General features: G+C 41.1%; 2 protein-coding genes and 1 long non-coding RNA gene across 4 annotated transcripts; 1 reads left to right on the top strand and 2 right to left on the bottom strand.

Moving 5' to 3' along the window:
* Positions 1–120: 120 nt before the first annotated feature.
* On the bottom strand, positions 121–7,000 carry pank2 (pantothenate kinase 2). 2 transcript variants are annotated; one of them, XM_044047332.1, is made up of 7 exons: positions 6,581–7,000; positions 5,345–5,697; positions 4,811–5,064; positions 3,277–3,453; positions 2,823–2,946; positions 2,047–2,172; positions 121–1,920 (listed from the first exon to the last, which is right to left on the bottom strand). In XM_044047332.1, the coding sequence occupies exons 1-7, from the start codon at positions 6,813–6,815 to the stop codon at positions 1,870–1,872; spliced, it is 1,320 nt and encodes a 439-aa protein (XP_043903267.1). In that variant the 5' UTR covers positions 6,816–7,000; the 3' UTR covers positions 121–1,869. The 2 variants fall into 2 exon arrangements, with proteins under 2 accessions (XP_043903267.1, XP_043903268.1); XM_044047333.1 differs by having other exon boundaries at positions 3,310–3,453.
* A 560-nt stretch (positions 7,001–7,560) lies between these two features.
* On the bottom strand, positions 7,561–14,916 carry LOC122782802 (fibrous sheath CABYR-binding protein-like). The gene is made up of 5 exons (XM_044047331.1): positions 14,819–14,916; positions 12,151–12,273; positions 11,407–11,587; positions 10,224–10,903; positions 7,561–9,421 (listed from the first exon to the last, which is right to left on the bottom strand). The coding sequence occupies exons 2-5, from the start codon at positions 12,271–12,273 to the stop codon at positions 8,648–8,650; spliced, it is 1,758 nt and encodes a 585-aa protein (XP_043903266.1). The 5' UTR covers positions 14,819–14,916; the 3' UTR covers positions 7,561–8,647.
* On the top strand, positions 13,682–15,318 carry LOC122782804. Its single transcript, XR_006361979.1, has 2 exons — positions 13,682–14,070; positions 14,910–15,318. It is a non-coding gene; the product is annotated as an uncharacterized LOC122782804 (long non-coding RNA).
* Positions 15,319–17,245: the final 1,927 nt, after the last annotated feature.

The raw sequence follows: 17,245 nt of genomic DNA, 5'->3' as shown, positions 1-17,245 counted from the left end.
AGTACAATTATTTCTTCAGTTTTACACTTTACTGGTAATTAGTATTACAAAATAACTCTTGCACACATTAAGTAAATTTTTTACATGACGTTTAAACAATTACAAGTTGTCACAAAGATATGAAAAGATCATATTTTAATAGAACCTTCAATGGTCATTTTAAAATCACAAATAATACAAAGGAGAAAACAAGCAAAGGTAAACTTTGAAACATGACAAACCAAAGTGTCACGTACTACGCCACATTGCTGTAGTCCATAATAAAAACATGTCAGGCACTTTATTTATAATAAATAAACCTCTGCCTGTTTACAACTTGCAGATGCATCATTTATAGTCACTGACTGATGGATAAACATGTCAAATATTATTTGGTAGTTTCCTTGTGGTCCCTGTAATCCATGGACAGACTGATGACTAATGGAACAGGTGAAAGCAAAATGTGAAAAATTCAGGGGAGATAGAGTGACCATGGCAGTATTTAAGAGCAGAATGAATATAGAGATGAAGATTAATGGTTTAATCTGGGCTCTCCAACTTGCAAAAATTCTTTATTGCAAGTTTGGCGGGGTGAGTAGATGCTTTGGGTAGTGATACTCACAGCTGACACAACAGAGTAGAAAACATAAATACCATTATACAATGTGGCAGTGGTGTGTTTTTGTGCACTCAAAAATGTGATTAATAATTTAAAATAAAACAACAACTTGGTGTACATGGTAAACATTAACAAAAAAAAAGCATTTCATTCCAATTTTGAGAAAAACGTACCACATTTGAAAGTAATATATGACCTTTTATTAAAATGTAATGAAATGAAATGAACATTTATTGGAAGGAGGAAATTAGTCACAAGACCTTTACCTTCTCTTTTATGGCTCAGTGTTTCTTGTCAGAAGAGATATGAAGGATACACAAATTAGGATTAAGACTTGAAGACCAGATACACAATCTAAACTCACATTTTGTCTCATAATTTGATCCTTACATCTTCATGACAATACTAAAATATACTTTTTTCGTATTTTAGTATGACTGACGAATGCAGACGCGCTGCATAGGTATTTTAGCAGCCACTTCCACTCACCACTGCATGTTTTGTGATGGCACTTAATGCGGTCGGAGCACATTCAAACACAGTGAGAGCGGGTAGAGCGGGGGAAAATGGAGACTAGGGTTTGAGCGACGCGCACTGACTGACAATGAGTCGATGCTCACACGTAAAAAAATACAAACAGTAACAGGCCAGAAATGATCTGCAGTGTTGATGGAGTATAAGGATTACTATCACAGTAACATAATACTGATTACATCTCAGTACACCAAAAATGAATGGCAGGACCTTCGAGTGAATAATTATAACGGATGAGAATTATTATTAATTGCAGCCTCAGATGCTTTGTTTACTAGTGTGGCGACGTATACTTGCTCAGTATAACCTTGTTACAGTAGTCAAACTCTTGTCCACCTGGTAATCTCAGTAGGATTACATACACCCTACAGTACTCGCTAATGCTGTATATGGTCCAGGACCCGTTAACCCACTGAGGGCTAACTGTGGTCCACAAGACGAGATTATTAGTCAATAACAGGCAACCGCGGTGAGTTTCCTTGAGATGCTTTGGACCAAACCTGGCTCGTCTCTGTAAAGTCAACACACAAACTTGGCCAAGGCAAGAAAACTTTAAAAACAAATATGATTTCAGAGACATGACAGAATATTCCACACTGTGGCAGTTTTTTTTTTTTCTTTTCAGCCTAAGCCTGAATTTACCAGTAACCGGCTCGTGACTGACTCTGAACAGCCTAAAGTGCTAATGGTCTTCGCAGCAGATTGACGTGTGCTTCTTTGAATGCAGTGTGGACGGATTAGGACGGATGCAGAAGCTCCAGCAATGCTCCGACCGCTCCGAAGTAACCCTTAAAAACACAAGAAACAAAAACAGAGAAAGCACAAGAAAGTTCTTAGAAACCTTTTGAGACCCGTCACAGCAAAGAAACTACAATCCTGGGCTCTGGTGTGTGACGCATGGTTGATCTTCTTACCTCGTGGCGTAGGAAGAGGGCTTTGAGCTGGCCTTTGGACCAGTAGTCCATGGCGTAGGCCAACAGTTTCATTGAGAGGGTGTTCACTCTTAAGAAGTTCCCAACAAACACCACTCTCTCAATGTTCTTATTTGAGAAAGGGAATGAAAACATAATAAAATTAGATAGAAACAAACCAAAGAGAGACCAAAGTAAAAGATGCAAACAATTACCACCGTAACAATATAAGTGTGAGTTATGGTGTTGTTGTTTTCATCTGTGATGTCAAAGTGTGGTGCAGAACAACCACTGGCAATGCTAGTGTGTTTAATCACTTTGTTTATCAGCTTCATCTGGGTTTAAACATTAATTTTAACGTGAAGGAGGCTCAAGGTAGACGTTACAACAAATTTGAGTTAAACAATTGTGTCATTCACCGTAGTGAGCGTTACATAGGTAAACAGTCTCTAAAAAAAGTAATAAAATAAATAAATCTTAAGACAACACATTACTAGTTTTATGGGTTTTTGTCTTGTAGTGCAGTTGACCTCCTCTACGCCTTCATAGCCCTGTACAATGCTGCTTGATCAAGACGCCACAAGGCAGCACCGTAAAGAGGCTGAAGGCAAAGAGGAAAGAAAAGGCAAACGACACTCTCCACTAGTGTTAAAACGGCAAAAATCGATCCAATACCCCAAAGTCTGACATTGATACTTCAACTCTAGATTACCACATCCACCCAAACTCGGCATCCAATTCCTCCCTGGAACTAGTTTCCACTGCATTTCGTGACTGACCTCATTGAGAGCACACATCCTGGTGATGGAGCCGATGTTGTTGGTGATGGTGACGAGCGTCGCTCTGGCCAGGTCCTCTTTAGACACGGACTCCCGCTTCTCTTTGGACATCATGTTGCCGAAACTGTCAAATCAAAAACAGGAGATATTGAATAAAAAAAAGTGACCGTCAAGGCCTGTATTGTTTTTTCCAACTAACCTTTACTATACTATTCCATATCGTACAAAAATGGAAAATTTAAGAGATATGTTGGTTTAAAAAAAGTAGCTGGAATTTGCCGGTTTTGGTCCATGGGGCCGCCGGTTGCTGACCACATGCTTTAACGTGAAGCTGATCCAGGAATTTGGCCGAATCTTGGGTCCCAGCACCACTACAGCCGCGATTCATATTGCCGTTAATGCTGTAGGCTTGTGAAGTGCAGTGTGAAAATAAAACAGCTGCTGTAAACCGCACCTTGAGGCTACAGCCCAGCCTGGTAGTCCAAACCTCTCATAGTCTCCTCCGTAGATGTCCCGAACCAGCTTGTCCACACGGGTGCTCTCGCCCTGAGAGGCCATTTGCAAGGCTTCCTCGAAAGTAGCGCAGCCGGTCAGCAGGCAGCACAAGCCCAGGAACGTCCCACCACCGAGGCTGCAAAGACACACACACGCGCACACACAGGAATATAATTCAGACTGGAACACAACCGCTCATTCAAAACAAAGACATACATTCTACAGACTCTTGATACGACTGCACTCGACTAGTTTTCTTCTTAGCGGCACAGAAGACAATAGAGGCATTATGTCGAGAGGAAAGTGGAGCGCTCATGGTTTCCTTTCAGACAGAGAAACCACATGTGAAAACAAGCCAGAGAGAAGGAAAAACACTTACTAAAATAACCACTATCCAAGATGTCAGCTCAAATCATTTAATCAAAACTTAAAGCAAACACAAATCAAACCAAATTATTATTATCTCTCCATCTTAAGCAAAATGAGGGCAAAGGAAGTGGTTTAGTAACTGACAGCTATAAGAAATGCTGATACTTTTCACACCAACATACCAGAGAGACAGAGAGGGCAAATGTCACTCTCCTGCAAATCCCTGTATCACTTTAACCTGATATCAGCCTGTGTGTGTGTGTGTGTGTGTTTTTGCTCAGCAAGTGTCATGTTTCAAGTGTCCTCTGCTCGTTTTACTACTTAATTCAGGGGCCAGTGCAAAACAGTGCAAATTCTTTAAGTGTGCCAATTGTTTTGAATCCTGTACAGAAAAATGTTCAGAATATTATTCAGGATTGTGATTCCTTATTTGGGCATGCATGCTCTTTATTGTCCTGTTTTTATTCAACAATCAGATAAACTTATGTTCAGATTTAAAGGGATATTTTAGGTTGTTGATTTAGTCTGGTTGTTGGTAAGGTGTCGACACATTTTTAATTCTATGCACGCCACTGTGTCTGCGGAAACGACTGTCGTCCCAATGATAGCATGGCTGTCATCAGGGAGCGAAGGAAAAACAGATTTTAGCCACTTAACAAAACCTGCACCTGCTAAAACCTGCGACACCTTGAGAATATGTTCACCACTTCTTCATGCCACTAGACAGCCTTGAAGTGAAGTTTGTAAACCGCTCTCCCCTGCACCAAAGCCCATAAAGAAAACCAGTGATTTTACACCACAGCACACAGGAGCTGTTGATCCACTGCTGCCCCCATCAGTACATTTAAACGTCTTATTTTGTGACTTCAGCGATTTAATTACTTCCCTAAAATGTATCTCGGTAAACCAAACTAAACAAATGAGCCAGCAGAAGACTGGCAGCTTCCCTGTACCCACAAACAATAAAATGCAGATTTCTCTTCTCCATTACTGTGAGATAAAGTGGCAGAAATTTTCTTCAGATGTCACAGAATATAGCAGGCATACATTTTTGGAAATATCTTCTGTCTGCAAATGATCTAATAAATACACATTTAATCAAAATGACCATCTCTGATAATCACCTGGTCCCAGTGACTCGTCTGTAGTTGTTCTCGGAGTAGACGGCCAGGATGCTGACCCCTGACCCTATGTTGACCAGCAGCAGAGGATAGGGGTTCTCCAGTGTGTACGGCCTCTGGACGCAGTGATCTGGGTCTGTGGGGTTTTCAAAGTAGTAGCACTCAGAGGGGCCGCTGGACATCACCGAGTCGATGTACAACACGCCCCGAATTAAACAGTCCAGCTCGTCCAGCTTGTGGAGCTGCAGGTCCGCCATCTTTATTGTGTTGACATAAAAATAGAGAACAGGGATAACGTTACAGACGGGATGTGGTTGGGAGGGGACAGTGGCAGGAAACTGGGGGAGGAGGCAAAGCAGGGGGTTAAAAAACAGGAACCTTCCTTTGGTATGATCACGTTGCATTTCTGCCGCCACCCTCAAGGTGACATGGTGAAACAGACGTTTTTTGTTAAACTGTGGCTGACATTTGTTGATAAAAAAGAGCAGTCGACTGAGCTACAGTACAAACAGTACAGTATAAACTTTCTCGACCCACCGTGCGGAAATCAGACTCAAACTTGTACGCGCCCCCTCCCGTGGCACACAGGGTGGTGTGCAGGCTGGAGAAGTGCTTGTCGCGGACCATCTGCAGAAAGGCCGGCAGATCGTGCGTGGGGAAGCGGATGAAGTGCAGGTTGCCCGTCCTGCCACACAGCGTGAGGTCCTGCAGCTCCAGGTGCATGTCCCTGATACCCGTTTCGCCGTAGGCAGTGTTGGAAGTCAGGTAGCGGCGGATGCTCTTCAGATTGGCCACCTCCTCCTGCTCCTCCTCTGCTGTGATGTCTTTGGGCTCGAAGTAGACCAGCTTCACCAGAGTGCCTCCAATATCCATCCCGAACCAGGGGAATGCTGCATTATAAGAGATAATAGGAGTGATTATGGATCATAAATTCTACTGGAAGCCACATATAGATTATATTACATAGTAGAAAATGGCTGGATGGATGGGAATTATCTAAATTTAGTGTTTTTCTTTATAAAACAAGCATTCAGCATTTATTGTACAGTTTACTCATGTTATCACATGTCATATTGTGTTAAGGGTTTGGGGACATGCACATAAAACTAATATAGAACATTTTCAGCCATTGTGTATTATATAAACGCCATCCTAAATGTATTCAGCTTTTTTTAAAAAAGAAAATAAAGTATAATTTTAAAGCTGAAAAATTAGATAGCTTGTTTTACTTAAAACAACAACAAAGATGCATCGAATATCATTTTTTTTTTCAGTAATCAATTAATTATTGAAAGCCTGTATAATACATATGAAAAAACACATTTGAGATTAAAATGCATTGCGATAAACGGTGCACAAACATACTCCATAGTGTTTAAAAGGTTGCACGTTGGGTGGGGACATATTATTGATGATGGTGTCTCACATTAAAGCAGCCTCATCCACAGCAGCAGCAACAGTACAGTGTGTACCGCGAACGCCATCTTGTTGTAAAACAGATCGTGGCTATTTACTGCCATTCCATATTACACTGATATATCATACAGAAGAAAGAATAATAATGTGAATGATTCTAATATCGCCAAAGCGCGTTATATACATATTGCTTGAATGTTGTTGATAAACTCATACGTTGAGTAATACATTTTCATTTACAAATACGTCATTTATTGTTCTTGTTATATATAATCTTTGTACACAACATGCTACGGTGGCTCAACCAGTAAATACACTGATCCTCCCCCTCCCCATGGTAGCGGTGACAACACCTACGCGGCCTTGTTTTCTTCACCGAGTCGCAGCGACGCCTCGTCGTCGAGTTGGACGTCGGCCGGTCGGATGTGGCTCTTCCGGCGGCCGTGGCTGCCTCATTGTGGGGCTCACTCCCGAGGTAACCCGGCGTCTCCTCGGTGTTGGACGGTGGCTCCTGCTGCTGCTCCTTCGTGGGCGTCTTGTCGTCGTCGTCTTCGACACAATTATCGTCGCGGTAGTGGCCATTGTGCGCCATTTAAACGTCAACTACCTACATATATGCGGACATTGATGGTAAATCAAACCCAGAACGTCGACGACTTACGCGGATAGCAAATTCCGGGTGTGAATGAGCCAGCTAATTAGCGAGCTGAGTAGCTGCTGGATCGTCACAAGCGGCTCGGCTACATGCATATCTCATTCACTTTAGCTGTCAAGTCTGTGGGGGCGAGGCGGGGCTTAGGGGTGATTGACAGGAGGTACAACCAATCCTAGTGCGAATCAGTCACAGCAGCGACTATTAAACAAGGCTGATGTCATCTTTATTTCCATAAAAAAATAAATAATAATAATAATAATAAAAAAACATGATCCCAGAACAAATTACACATTTTGATGACTTGAAAAAAATATATGCCCAGAAAATACAGCTGGAAATGCTGAATTTCTCCATGTTCTTTGAGTCCTCTGTCGTCTTTGATCACAGCCTTTGTAAATAGTCTTTATGTAAAATAGAGTGTTGTTTTCGGGTTGTTGGTTGTTTTTTAAAGTAGGGTTCCACAGAATTTGAAGTGTATTGAGAGAGTCAAATGTTTTCATTTACAAATTGCTGAAATTATTATCCATTACCCTACTAAATAATTATTTTAAACCCATCGACACATACATACATATCTCAGGCTAGCCATTGTTAGCAGCAGCAGCTGATAACAATATATTCTGTAAAAAAAAGGCCATCCATGCTAAACAATCAACATTCACGTTCAACAAAGGAGCATAAATATGTCTTTACAGTTCAGGTTTATTGATAAGATTGCACAGTGCATAGCTTGAAGTAGTGCAAACAAATTTAAATACAACTTAAGTTGACATTACACTTAAACACTTGAAGTGAAGCGACGTTATATATTTCATCTACATCTCTAGAGCCCAAATTTCCTAAGGTCTCTTTTTAAATTAAGATTTACAATAAACCCTGACAGTCAAACCTCCTTCCTCTGTTTAAAGGAATAAAGTCTATGGAAAATAATTATCTTCAACATTCTTCAACAGGCAATATATTTCATGCCTCTTACATGTTAAACGTCTAAGAACACCAAAACTAAAGAAATAAGCAAAAACCTTCAAAAATAAATATTCAAAAGAGTGCCATTGAATGAAACTTTGGACTTACAGGAATTTTGTTTCACAACAAAACATTTTATTGGATAAATTTGCTGATAACTAAAAGTTATGTGATTTAACAGCATGTGGCTGACTGACTGAATCTGAAGTGAATATCTGAGATATAACGAGTGGCTTTTGGAATATTTTCATTCTTAACATATCCATATACAACTATATAATGTACATATGTGTATAAATAAATACCAACAGTTAAGCTATTTTCTTCACCTTTTCCCACTTAAATAAGACGTGTGATGCGCCTTTTCTCTCTTCTATGGTCCACATTCAATAATCGTTTGCTCTTTGACACAATAATCGTCAGTGGAGGACAGCCGACAGTCTTATCGTCAAAGTGCATATCACGCACACAAATATTTCTAACATAACTACACAGTGGCTGCAGTCTACAAACCAAATGTGTGCAGCATAAATAACCCGAGAGCTCAACCATACACCAGAGGCTCCATAACAAGTCGTAACTTGAATAAAAAGGGGTAAAATTTTGCTAAAGGTCAACACCATTCAATATTAAAATCATAAAACACAGTCAAACCAAACAACTGACTTGCAAGTAATGATATGATCAAAGGTCCAGCAGCTAATATTCTGACTAATCATTAAACGGCTGCCTCGTACCATCCGAGTCCAATGAGTATAATAAGGCACCAATATAAACCCCTTTTTAAAAGCTTTAACATCTTCTCATCCTTTTAAAAAAGTCCCCTTCTTAAACTTCCAGGCCATCACCAGAGCCAAGGCAGCCATTCCTGCAGCCGCCACAGTGTACTTTATATTTGATCGGCAGGCGTGCCTCTCTTTCTCTGCAGGTGGCAGTGTTGGTGGCTCCGGTTTATTCTCAGACGGTGCAGGCTCAGGTGAAGGCTCAGGTGAAGGGTGGGCATTTAAACTTGACTCAGTACCAGCAGTGATAGTGGTGAAGGGGGACAGTGGGGAAGGAGTGATTGTTCTGTCTGCTTCACTGCTGATGATTGAGTTGATGGCTTGTGCTGAATTTGGACTGTCTCCATCCAGGATGGACACATTCTCGGATAAGTGCACCACATGCTCCTGCACGTCCATCGTTTCCAAACTCTGACAGGTAGACTCCAGGTGGTTGTCTGCTGGTTCCTGTTGGTTTAGCGCAATGCTGTTCTCCTGGCATGGCAGTCCAGAGTCTGCGTCCTTGGTGGTGGAGGTGTCAGTAGAGCATGCAGGAACAGAGAGGGAGCAAACCGACTCTGGTGCAGGATCGCTTATTTCCCCACGCGCACTGTCACCCGAGTAGGGCTCCACTGGTGGGTTGTATGCAGGCAGAGTGGGACCGTTGTGACTGGGTGGTGGTGGAACGCTGATCAGAACATCAGGCTTGCTCAGACACAATGAGTTGTCATCTGTGATGGAGGCGTCTATCCCACCGTCATGAAGCTGAGGAGAAGGTGGGGCTTCCGTTTCTGTCTCCGTGCTGTTTTCAATGTCCTGTGGGAAAAATCAACGTCACATGTCATTTTAATATAGAAAAGATACATACATTATGTGCCTCTTGTAAATATGAATGTGGACTGACAGCAGCAAGACTGGGACTACACAGGAGATTGTTCTGGGGTCCCCAACATTTCATGTGTATATGTTTTAAATAATTGACCAAACATCTCTTGGAAATTACTCTTTTACTAATTAAAAATTATATTAGGTTTTAGAGATATGGCTTTAAATTAGTCACCACATTATGCACAAATTTGCTTGTCACAATTCAGTGACAAGCAAAAAGTGTCTGCAGGCCAACCAAATTTTGTAATCAAATGTTTAAATAATGGTTAAAACCTTTATTTAAAAAAAATCTAAGGCTGAAACATTTTGGTTACGATATTAAAAACTAACTGCACACACAGTGTAATGGTTGACTCACAGGAACTGCAAGATTCTGTGTACAAAACAATGAAGATATGCAGATGAGAATAGCGGGGACCTGGCATCTCTCGTGTTTGTCATGTGTGCTATTTATGACACAACACTACACCAGCTTTGAGGAAAATACCCGTGTCTTACTACTGCTGCGTTTTTAACAACAGTCAAACAGGAACTGCCAGCGACATGAAAAGTTGCCTATTCCCTTTTTTTAATTCAGTGTCATTAACTTTCAAAAGCCCCAAATCTACAGTGTACTAATCTGAATAATTGACACCATGATAGGACTGTTGTTAAAGACTTATTTAAGTGACTGACAGCGCACAGGAACCTTTATAGTGCTTACAGTAGCTGATTATAATTTGATATTTACCTGTATAGTAGGAGGCTCAGATGTCTCTTCAGGCTCCGGAGCAGATACTTTGTCCACAGGAGGCATGGTGTCCTGTACCGGAGGCTTCTCTGGGGTCAGTGTGGGGAAAGAGGATCCATCAGTTACGTCTGAGTTTACCTGAGGTGGACTCTCAGGCTGTTTGATCTCTGTGGTCCCTGTTGTTTTAAGAGGATCAGGGTGCAATGGAGAGTATGTTTCAACCAGTCCAACCCCAGGAGGCGTCATCTCTGGCATCAGGTTTACCTCCACAGGGACATCCATGAAGTATGACTCAGAGTTTTCCTCTGGCTCCTGGTGAGCAATGACCTCCTCCCCTTTGTGTGCACTGTCAGCTGGAGTGAGTGGGGTCTCTGGGGACGGAGGAGGTGTTGATGGAACGGCTGCCACTTCAGTTTCACTTGGCTGTGGAGGCTCAGGGACAGGCTTGGGTGGAGAAACAACCTCGGGTATGTTGGGCTGCTGCTCTGATGGGCTCTGTGGAAGCATGGGGACTTCCAGAGGAAGTGAGGTCTGCGCAGCTGGCTCTGGAGGGTCTGATGCTTCAGCTGGTGGAGCAACAGCAGCACCAGGGCTCTCTGGACCGGACAGATGACCGGCCGGTGGTGCTGGATGGACGTGTGCTCTTGTGACAGTGGTGGAAGGGGAGCTGGGACTGGGATCTAGGACAAAGCAAACAAAGTGGTAATTTAAATAAGTTATGACTGCACAGGACTAAAGCTCTGAGAGCCTAACCTATTTAAGCCCTATTCAGACGGGATTAGTTTTAATTGTAGAGATGAGGAAAATTAATTATTACCAGAGCTGCTCTGTAAAGATTATGGTGACCTTTAGCTTGGGTAAAAAGGTCAGAAAAATGAGGTAATTCTCATCACATGCGAATAGACCAGCAGTAAATATGTGTGTAAATAATCCATCATATCCAGTTTACAAGCAGTTTTCCCCAGATTTTCAAGCATGGAGGCGCTTGAAGAAGCATTCAGTTTTCGCATTAGGCAGTTGGACAAGTTTGTGGGTCAAACCTCTGGTGGTGGCATGGGATATGGGTTCTTCTATGGCCGATGCCGATTTTTAAAGGGAAGGGAAGCCAGTGGCTGATAACTGATGCCCATATATTTAGCCAATTTACTTTTTTTTCTCAAACAATAATGATAAATGGACTTACTGTCAACTCCTCTCAGAGTGTCATATTCTGCTTGGATGTCAGCTGCAATAGTTGGGTGTTCACACGACTCCAGAGCTTCAATAAACTGCTCTGGCCAATTCTCCCTCCTCTTCAGACAGTCCAGGAGAAGCACCATGGCGTCAAAGTTCCCATATGTCTCTCTTTTTGCCTCTATATTTTCCTGCAATGACATTTAATTCAGATGATTAGATTAAGTCAATATTGTCCATATCAAAAACATACGTATCACTGTCAGTAACACACTTCTATAACTCCTTATTCCTACTATCACAAAATGCCATTTTGTAGATATATTATTTGCTGTCCTGCAGCAACTTCACTGCCTTCCTATCAAATATCGCATCATGTGAAAGATCCTGCTCCTCACGTTCAAGGTCATCAGCCTCCCCCCTCAGTACCTCCTCCACACCCACCTTGGGTCTTCTTCTTCCATCCAACTCACCCCCCACCCGCTCTCTGGGATCCTCGCCCACAAAACATTTCAGATTTCTCTCACCACCTTCAAATCAAAGTTCAAAACTTACCTTTTTCAGACATTTTCAAAAGGTTCTGCTTTGACATGTATTGTTTGTCAAGTTTATGAAGTGTCTGGGAATTATTGGAGCAAATTGTAAACAAGACAGCATTTCCCTGCATTTCTCCTTGTGTAAACTGGGATTGGCTCTGCAGCCTCTCGCAACACTCTCGCAAACTAGTATGAGTGCAACAGTATTTCATTCGTACCCTGTCGTGAGCGGTGAGGCAAGGCAGGTAGACCATTACTTCCTTCACTTTCACCTTGGATACAATGGCTGGCATTTTCCGCCGCAGGTATCCGTTGTACAGTTTGTCACTGGCCAACGCCATCTGTGAAAGGAGACAAGCACACAAAGACAGAAAGACTTAAACATTTTTACTCATGCCATATTTTTAACTCTTCTGCTGGTAAGATATCTACGATAAAGTCACATTTCTGTCTTACTTCATGTAAGACGTGGAAAGCACCTGGAAAAAACCCAACAAGGAAAACCTGATCTGTGTGATCTGCAATAACCACAGACACAGTAAGTAATAAGATTATAAATGTATTGCTCGTGATGATCAGCCTTCCTGTGGAAAGCAAAAACACTGAGGTTTCCTTCTAGTTTCACTTGACACATTAAATGTGACTCTCTGCAGAGCCTCAGCAATCTTTGTTTCCACCACTGGGAGGAAAAAACCCTGACTTTTCAAGGTTGCAGCTGTTTGAAGCAAGAACAAGGTGAACAGGTGTGAGCTAGGTGTGGGCTGACTGAATAATGAATATTTTCATCACTTTACACTAAATTACTTTAATGTGCTTAATGTGCAGTAGGAATCTCCCATACATGATTCCCAAAACTTGGGCTGTGAGAGAAATTCCCCCTCTGTATATAGCAACTGTGTTCCCATGACTATCAAGGACGGCAACAGAGAAAGATAGAGAGTCCAGCTGGCCAAAGCCCCAAATTATCAAGGATGCGTAAACATGACTTAGGAGAACATATTTTTTAAGGATTTGCTTCCCATTGAAATTCTCACACCTGAGATACCTTATTCATGTAGTAGCTTGTTGTACAAGTTCGGCTTGTTCGGCTTGTGTTGCTCATCTCTGCTCCACAAAGCCCAGCTTCAATAAATCCTCAGCTTGGGTGTGGAGGTCGACTAATGTGTTTTTTTACTATGGCTGATGCTGAAATTAAGCAGCCAATGCACTGATCGCACAAAATAAATGACAAATAATAGGGGTGGGAATCACGGGGTACCTCACGATACGACACATGGTCCATACCATGATACCAGAAATATCATGATTCTGTGATGATCAATATATTGCAAGACAATCATATAGCGATACGTCAAGATATCTGTCTAACTGCAGAAAACAAAATGTCCCTGAAAAGTTAAAAGTGTAGGACTTCTCTATGTATTCACAACATACACAACAAAGTGCATAAAGTCAATATATTGAACGTGGACGTAGCTTCCTCAACCATTATCCTGCTGTAAACGGCCTCTTCTTCAGCCAGGTAACTTCTTTTCTGCAGGGTGTCCGGTGACTAGCAGCCACGTCAAACAGTTAAAGTTTAGCGTAAGGTATGTGTGTGACTTAGCAGCCACAGTCTGACTGAATGGAACAATTGTCAGACGCAGTAACTAAAGAGCAAAGTCTTACTCGTGGTATCATTAGCCCAAAGAAGCCATGATCTACCTGACACACGCACGCACGCAGTCTGTCAGGTAGTTATACTGCTGCTGCTGCTGCTGCACGTTCATGGCCTTTACAGGACAACAAACATGTTTGCACTGTCGGATTATTTTCCTGAGTGTAAAGCGATGACGGATTAATAAGACAAGGGAGGGGTTGTGAGAAAGAGAGAGAGAGGAAGAAGAAGAAGAAAAAAGCAGCTTGTCACGAGGGCAAATAATGCAGAGTGTAGCCAATGGAATGACCTCTATCTGCACACAGGTCATTTTCCTGCCTGTGTCCTTGGATTTACTATAGTCTGTGTCACAACTCTTGAAATACAAGACCTATTTGAGTTTCATCTACCAGCTATTCCATTATAACCTTTAATAACTTAGTCACACAAACTCTCCCACAGGAATTAATCTGGAGACATGACATTCAGACATGAGACCTATGTGAGTATGTGCTTATTTTGACTAAAAAGACAGAAAGGTATTGTAAAGTAAAATAATAATAATAATAACAATAAACTGCATAAACAACAAGGGGAATAGAGCGCGATTCAAGTATAGTAATAAAGTCAATAACCTATTATGACTTTAAAAGACTGAGGAGAACAACTCAACTGTCTTTATATTACATTATATACAGGATTACAAAATATATATCTACTAAGAATGATTATAAAAAATAATGCTTAAATACTGATAACTGCATTTACATTGCAGAAATGCGCTTGACTTAGAAAACTGAGGATTATGACACACAAATACAGATTAACGTTAAAAACAAGGACAACTGAAATTGCCTGTACATTGCAGAAGTCTAAAGTGTGTTTCGAACGATTGGATAGGCTTTTAACGGCTATTTTAACTAACAAAAACCGTTGGGGGGACCATGAAAATAAAGAGACTCCAACAATAGTCTTTATATTTTAGAAATGTACAGTAAGAAGGCATGCAACGCCTATTTAGACTAAAAAAGACGGAGGGGAATGATTAAAAAAAAATAAAGTTGAAAAAGGACAACAGACACAAAAATCGTCAGTTGACAGATTTAAGTACGACACAATTAAGCTAATGTCGCTGCTTTGCTGCCTTCGCAGTCAACTGCCACAAACATATTCAATTAAACACTCGGTCAAAAGTAATACACTTTTCTTTGACGTGTATATGCGGTGATATAATTCAATTTAAGGCTCACCTTGCGTGTTGTCGTGCCTCAGAAGTTCGTGACTTTCTTAACAACTGCTATTCCTGATCTGTGTCTCCTTCACACACCCACATCTGCGCAGAGGTTCGTGTGGAGGGGAGGACGGCGCGATCTCTGTTTCTATTGGACGACAGGGCCGTCAATCACTTCCCGGGCCAATAGGAGAGGTATGAGGGAGGAGATGGAGGGGAAAAGGGGGCGTGGTTTGCCTAATCTCGACCCTTGCTGCGACCTTTCCTCTGCTGTGATGGATGACTGTGGAATTATATGGAATCTGCTTCTGCTGCTGGTTTTACATCTGTCTCTAATCCCTAATCCTAATCCCGAAGTTCACATGGACCGAGAGAGAGTTGTACATTCAACATATATATATGTATATATGGCACATATTAATTATAGTGTTGTAATGTAATGAATGGTGATATTGACATGTAAATGACAATGATAATATGTTTAATTGAGAATAAGATATAAATAAAACTAAAGATACATTTGGACTTATTCCCACTCCATTTTGAACATTGAAGATTAATAATTAATCTAATCTTTTGTGGTTGATTTTTTTGTACTTTTTTTTCATGTTCAAAATAAAGTGAATCATCACCATCAACTTTTACTCCACTACATTTCCTCAATAGACTGTGTACTTTTACTCTTGCTACATTTATATATACACATTTAAGTATATTTGTTACTCATTCATTCATCCATCTTCTGCTGCTTTATCCTCCACATGAAGGTCGCTGGTGCCAATCCCAGCTGACATTGGGCTAAAGGCGAGGTACAAGTAAATAATCTATCATATTAAATGATATAGTATGTAAAATAATCTGCACTACCTTAATTAAAATGCATGTAAATAATCTGGCTGTGAAGGAAACACACAAAAATCCCTACAAGATGTATCTTTTTACAATCTTAACCATTATCACGTCATATTTTTAATGCTTGATGCCATAAATCTTCCAAATCGAAACAAGATAAGATCCATTTTATTGATCCCGTGCCGGAACACTGAAGAGTGTAAAAGAGTCAACAAAGAGGTTCACTTCAGTCTGCAGTATCTGCTGAATAATAAAAACATAAGACTTGACTTTATATGACCCGAAAAGAGCAGCAACACTTGAGGTCTACATGCTCATTTTAAACCAGAGGGTGGCGCCACTCACTCACACAATGAGCCAGCAAGTTTCAAATGTAATTCTATCAGCATGAAATGAACAGTGATGACTATTAAGAGCAGATATGTCGTTGCACAGCACTAATCTTTCTTTACCAGCTCTATGGTGACAACATGAACAGTGAAGTGAATAAACTGGAGGATTATGGGAAAGATGGTTCAATTAGGCTGTCGCTCTGCTGAACAGGGATTAAAAGACATTTGACTGCATTTCAGTGCAAATGTTTGCCATGAGAACTCACTCATTATTCTTTCACTCATAACTTAAATCAGAGCGACACTTTTGACTGTGGGTTATTATATCTAATGTTTACAACGGGGCGGGGCAGGGCAGGGCTTAGAGGTGATTGACAGGAGGTACAACCACCCCTATCACAAATCAGTCACTGCAGCGAATATAAAACCATAAAAAATTATAGCTGCAGTAGCAGTTGACAACAATACTCCAAGTGGGATTTTGTGTTCACAAACTGTACTTTGTGTACGACTGATTTACTGTTCTGATCTAAAAAAATATTGACATTAAAAGTAGCAGTGTTTGTATGGCGTCAGCCATCTAGAAATCACATATCAGGGTTGGTGAGATTGCTCCGAGTTTTTGAGATAGAAATTCTTGTGTAAGGACCTCGAAAATTCCAAGTTGCGACTGACATTTTGACATCATACAATATGTATTGTAAAAAAAGGCCATCAGTGGTGCATTCAGATATTTCAGAGAAGCAAAAACCATCGAAAATAAATATTAAAAACAGTGCCATTGAAGAAATCTATCACCTTACAGAATTTAGTTTCACAACTGGTCTTAAAAATTAAACTGTAAAGAAATGTTGAGATTTAAAGGGGACATATTATGCAAAATCAACTTTTTAACCATTTCAATACTTATATTTGGGACTCTGGAGGCCCTACCAGTCGCCAAAGTGTGGAAAAAGAATACTCAGTCATGTTTTCGTGGTCCCCCTTAGTGTAAGTATAGGCGATAAAACGCTCGATGTTGAATTCCCCGCGCTTATGACGGCAGCATGCGCATTTCACCGCGAATGTTACCGCCCCACCAGTAAGTTTACTCCGTGAGCTCCACCTTAGCTCCACCTTGGGAGGAAGAGCGGTATTATGTCAACGCGGAGGGACAAGTGTGCTGTTGGTGGCTGCACAGTGGAGCACAGTGTTTTACAGAGGATTTTATATATGAAGCTAATGTGCCGGATAAAGTCAGCAAACGTGTGTTCGCACCACTT

This window comes from Solea senegalensis, linkage group LG16 (genome assembly GCF_019176455.1).
Source record: "Solea senegalensis isolate Sse05_10M linkage group LG16, IFAPA_SoseM_1, whole genome shotgun sequence".
NCBI classification, from domain to species: Eukaryota; Metazoa; Chordata; class Actinopteri; order Pleuronectiformes; family Soleidae; genus Solea; species Solea senegalensis.
This window is presented reverse-complemented; position numbering and strand designations above follow the sequence as displayed.